General features: G+C 42.4%; 1 protein-coding gene across 1 annotated transcript; it reads left to right on the top strand.

The window, feature by feature from the left end:
• The first annotated feature begins 659 nt into the window (after nucleotides 1–659).
• LOC103367832 (5-hydroxytryptamine receptor 3A-like) lies at nucleotides 660–5,399 on the top strand. The gene is made up of 9 exons (XM_008295985.1): nucleotides 660–845; nucleotides 1,110–1,154; nucleotides 1,296–1,405; nucleotides 2,760–2,929; nucleotides 3,051–3,211; nucleotides 3,801–4,011; nucleotides 4,133–4,306; nucleotides 4,402–4,472; nucleotides 5,157–5,399. The coding sequence occupies exons 1-9, from the start codon at nucleotides 660–662 to the stop codon at nucleotides 5,397–5,399; spliced, it is 1,371 nt and encodes a 456-aa protein (XP_008294207.1).
• The last annotated feature ends 210 nt before the right edge of the window (nucleotides 5,400–5,609 follow it).

The following is a 5,609-nucleotide window of genomic DNA, read 5'->3' as shown; positions in this document are numbered from 1 at the left end:
TGATGTCAACCAGGAAGTAGCAAAACCCTGGCTTCATTTTCTCAGTGCAGAAACCAACGGGTGACGTCATGGAAGCTACGTCCATCTGTTATACAGTCTATGCTTTAACCCCAAGAACAGCAAACCTATTGTCAAGCATGGCGGTGGCATTATTATGCCTAAGTGGCACTCTACACAAAGTAAATGAAATAATGAGCAAGGAAGATTCATTCCATATTCTTCAAAAAAACAGGTGAACAAATTAGAATAAGGCTGAAAAATACATATATATCTATGAGCAGTGTTTAAATGTTATAATTTCCTGACTCAAACACGACAGCTCAGCACTTTACGTGATACGATGTGTAACGCAGGAGACGTGTTTGGAAATAACAGTGAAAGTAACGTGTCGTGTTTTCCCCTCAGGTGGAAATACCTCCAGTTCAGAGTCAGCAGAGCTTCATGTTAATCAAACAGGTACAATACAAACACTGACCTGACCTGGTGTCTGATTCTGTGACTGAACTTTTATCCCTGAATTGAGTTTGAGTGGAGTATTGAGTTGCGTTGATTTGAACAGCATGCACAGGAGTCCTATTTTCATTGTCTTAACAGGTTTTAATGACTATTTTTAATACAATTATAAGACATTATGAGACCAGTTCTTTTCCTGGTAGAGAATGTGTCTTGATATCGTTTCAGTTAATGAAGTTCACAGTAAGTATCAGTGCAGTTATCAGGCTCTTCTCGACCACTTGAATCTGACCAAAGACAATCCTAAATACACGGTGAGCCGGCCTGTTCAGCAGCACAGTTCTGTCACAACGATATACATTTTGATGAGGATCTACGCCATCCTCGATATGGTGAGTTACTCCATCTTTTTCCGTTTAATAATCATATTTTTGGTCTTGTGAATCAATGCAAAGTATTTATGGGCAAATCTTTAGTTTTAACTGTGGATAAAGACGTTTATCTTTCTCTGATTTTGTGTACACTGGTTTGTACTGCCTTAAGAAAATCTGCTCACACCCTCAAGTCCGACGCCGGCAGTGTGTGTTCTCAGATAAACTACGTTGATTGTGCAGCTGGAAAGATTTTTCTGACACACACTGTTTCGTTGCTCACAGAGAGAGACCGACCAAACTTTCATTTCCTACATGTGGATTCTTTTGGTGAGTCTTGCAGCGTTTCTCACTTGCTCCCCTACTGTGACGAGTCATTAGCGATAACATGCACCTTGTCATCCTTTCTTGTATTCTTTCTGACACAACATGCACACACCCCACTCAAATTATTTCCTATTCCCCGTGCAGGACTGGGAAAATGAGCACATTTCTTGGAATCCACCTGACTTCTGTGGACTTGAACATCTCATAGTTCCGACTGAATTTTTGTGGGTGCCAGATTTAACCATTGAAGAGATGTGAGTTTAAATATATGCACAAGATTATGGTTTTATCATTTATGAATGGCAAAACTGAAGCATTTGGATTCCAATACAACATGTTTATGTATAATAACTTGCTTACAGACATACATGTCGTCTTTACCAAAAGTTTACATACACTTGTAAAGACCATCTATGGCATGGCGATCTTAAGTTTCCAAGAACTTTTGATTCTTCTGTATTTTTTTCATAGGTCTTCTGGAAAATGACCAAATGTGCAACATGATCAGGAAAAAAACACAAATAATCACTTGCTGCTAAGAGACCGTTTGTTTCGGGTCTTCAAAAGTCAATCAATAAAAACCAAAAAGAAAGTTTGAAATGAATTAGAAGCAGCTAGAACTCAGGTGTTGGGCATGTTTTCCATCACCATTGGCTGAGAGGTTGCCATGCCACAAGAAAACCCTGAGATGGTTTCCTCTGGAAGCGACGCCCAAAATCTTGACTGAAGTTTGCTGCTGATCACACCAGCAGAAACAAAGTCCTTCTGAAGGAAAGTTCTGTGGTCAGATGAAACAAAAATGGAGTTATTTGGTCACAAAAATCCAAAATAGGTTTGGAGGAGAGACGGTGAGGCCCTTAACCTCAAGAGCAGCAAACTTATTGTCAAGCATGGCGGCGGCATTATTATGGTTTGTGCAAGCAGAAGTGGCACGCTATGGAAAGTAAATGAAATAATGAGCAAGGAAGATTAACTCTATATTCTTCTTCTTCAAAAAAAAAGCCTGAAATCATCACCCAGATTGAGGTTGAGGTTGAGTCTTGGACACAGTTGGGTGTTCCAACGAGACAGTGACCTCAAACACACAAGAAATGGTAAAATCAGGCTAAAATTAAGGTTTTAGATTGACCTCCCCAAAGTCCTGAATTAAACCCCATCAAGAATCTGCAGACTGTACTGAAGAAAGAAGTCTGCATCAGAAAGCCATCAAATTTAGTTAAACTGCACCTGTTTTGTCGACAGTGGTCAAAGAAGCTCGTGGACGGAAACCAAAAGCACTCAATTTAGATTAAAATGGTCAAAGGACATTTAACCAAATATTAGAAATCCTCGATGTATATTTTTGAAGCAACATTTCCAGAAGACCAAATAGATTTTTAAAATGCATAATTGCCTTTTGTGACACAGAGTTTGTTTGTCATAAAAAATTAAGAGTTGTAGGAGTCATTAGAAAACTCAAGATCGCCATCATGTACATACGCTTTACCAGTAAACTTTTGTTCACAACTGTATCTCCCACACTTTCTACAGTAAGTTACTGCTTGCATCATAATGTCGGTCATGTTTTTCAGACTAACAGATGTGTGTAATGTATTTGCTCTCATACAGGACAGAGAAGGACAAAGCCCCTCCAAGTCCTTACCTCAAAATTCACTCTTACGGCTGGGTTGAATATAGAAACGACCAGGTGGTGGTCAGCACCTGCAAGATGCACGTTTATAAATTCCCCTTCGACGTTCAGAGCTGCAACATCTCCTTCAAGTCTATCTTGCACTCTGGTGAGCCCCTAACATGTTCTGGTCATGTGAGCACGCACTATATATTAATATGTAGTATATATTTCTTTATAGTTGATCTGCAGATGTCACCTCATGACAACTTTTTCCCCCACTGTTTCAGATAACGAAGTCAAATTATTATTCAACACAAACAGCACACAGATCACAGAGTGGTCTCGTAGGGTGATGCGGACGCAGTACGAGTGGCTGTTCCTCAACCTAACAGCCAACAAAAAAACTAACTACATGTTTGGTCTCAACCAAACCACGATTGTTTATGTTGTAAGTACTTCTGAACTGTTTCACTAACATGGGAAAGCACCAAGTCTCTCAGTGTTCAGCTCTCAGTATTTCTGGTTATTTCCACCTGAATCTCTCTGGACTGGAGCTTAGATTCACTCCTGTGTTCCAGGTTTACTTCTCATATAACAGAATGACTTTAATTAATGCAAGCTTAACTTTTCTTGGTGTTGCTGCTTCTCAGTGTTGTCACACCTTGTGTGGTAATGCCACCTGCTCGTCATCAAGTTGGCGTTGCTTCAATAAAAACACGTCTTATCAAGTAGAGGGACATAATCTGAACTGTGTGGTCGGCAGAGAAGCCTGAAGTATTGTAGGGGGGAGTAGTACGAACTGAAACACCCAGTGTGAGATGAAGATAAACAGGGTTGCAAATAGCAAACCTCCACCATGTTATGTCATTTTTATTTTTACAAGCAGTCACACTCATTCACAGCATGACAGCCTAAACATCCCCCGTACATGTACTTTCACTTTTGGTATTTCAATTCATCATCTTCTAAAATGTGTTTCTTTCAGCAAAAAATCTATTTGCATTGTTACAGGATTTGTGTATTTGCAATGTTGTCAGATCACCATGAAGCGGAGGTCTATCCTCTACGTTGCCAACTTCTTGCTGCCTGTTCTCTTCTTCTTGTGCCTGGACATGGCCTCCTTCCTGATCTCCCACCGAGGTGGCGAGAAGCTCAGCTTCAAGGTGACTGTGCTGCTCGCCGTCACAGTGATGCAGCTTATTCTCAATGAAATTCTGCCCTGCTCATCAGACAAGATCCCACTAATAGGTAAAGAGCCGTGCCTTCATCGCTTTGACTTCACTGCCTCGGCTGCTTTTCATAGAACAGCACATACTGACTCAATGAGTGGTTATTTGCACACATTAATGATGCTTCCTGCTCCCCTCAGCGATCTACTGCATTGGAGTTTTTGGTATGATGCTGATCAGCCTCATGGAGACTATTTTTGTGATGTATCTGATGGAGAAAGACTTCAAGGACGATGAGACAGACAGAGACCGAAGCCTGGATAAGAGCTGTGAGGACAAACTGGGCAAAGGCAACTTCCACAGCTGTTTCAGAGGTGAGTTCATATCCACATAAAGATTTACTAAACATGTTCACTCATCGAATAATCACTTTAATATCATTACTCAAATGTGCCTGTTGTCCTTCCAGGAATAAAGGAATGGGCTCAATGTGCATCTGCAAATGATGCATCTGCTGATGAGACAGTTGTGCCCAAAGAGGTTAGAACCACATTTCCAGAATTAGAAAAAAAGTTTTGTTTGCATGGAAAATGACCGAAAGAACTTGATCGCAGATACAATCGGCCGAAATGAGTTTCCTCTGCAGGGTGGCTGGGCTCAGCCTTAGCGATAGGGTGAGGAGCTCAGTCACGTGAGAGGAGCTCGGAGTAGAGCCGCTGCTCCTCCACGTCGAATGGAGCCAGCTGAGGTGGCTTGGGCATCTTTTTTGGATGCCTCCTGGACGCCTCCCTGGGGAGGTGTTCCGGGGGCATCCTACCGGGAGGAGGCCTCGGGGAAGACCCAGGACATGCTGGAGGGATTATGTCTCTCGACTGGCCTGGGAACGCCTAGGGGTCCCCCCGGAAGAGCTGGAGGAGGTGTGTGCGGATCGGGAAGTCTGGGCGGCTTTGCTAAGGCTGCTGCCTCCGTGACCCGACTCCGGATAAAGCGGAAGAAAATGGATGGATGGATGCATGGAAAAGATGTGTTAAGCTTTTTGTTGATGGAGTTTTTCAATTCTTTAAGCATAACTAGATAAGTTCCTGTTATCCCTCCTGTAAAGGTGGTGGAGAGAAAACGAGAGAATGTTTTTGTAGTTTGAAAGAGTAAACTGAATGGAGCAGCTAACAGTGTCACATGATTTATAGTAATACTCATGACCTGTCCACTACATCACTACTGCAGGGCAGCAGCAGCCAGCTGACCGAGGTGTCTCTTGCCTTGGAAAAGGTCTCAGGTGAGCTTGGGGAGATCGACAGAACAATGAGTCTACTCAGCAGCAGCAAGGACAAGAAAGAGCCCGGCTACTGGACCAGGATGGCAAAGAAAATCGACAAGGCTTTCTCAGTTATATACGTCATATGTGCTGCTCTGTTTTTAGTTATCATCTTCACAATGTGGGTGGTTCCAGATGACGACGAGCAGTAAAATTTGAAAGGAGGTTGAACTCAGACACATAGTTTTGTCTAGTCTGTGATCACACCTGTAATTAATGACCAAAGACAAGAAAATGTCCCATTGAGGTCTCTTATACTGACTTGTTGCAAACTGATCAGAACATGCAGGCCGGTGACCCACTGATCTGTGACGCAGCACCACGACGACACCGACCCACTAACAGCAAGTTGTGCTGCTGTT

Source organism: Stegastes partitus, unplaced genomic scaffold (genome assembly GCF_000690725.1).
Source record: "Stegastes partitus isolate 25-593 unplaced genomic scaffold, Stegastes_partitus-1.0.2 Scaffold1092, whole genome shotgun sequence".
NCBI classification, from domain to species: domain Eukaryota; kingdom Metazoa; phylum Chordata; class Actinopteri; family Pomacentridae; genus Stegastes; species Stegastes partitus.
The sequence above is the reverse complement of the archived record's forward strand: the minus strand, read 5'-3'. Positions and strand labels throughout refer to the sequence as shown.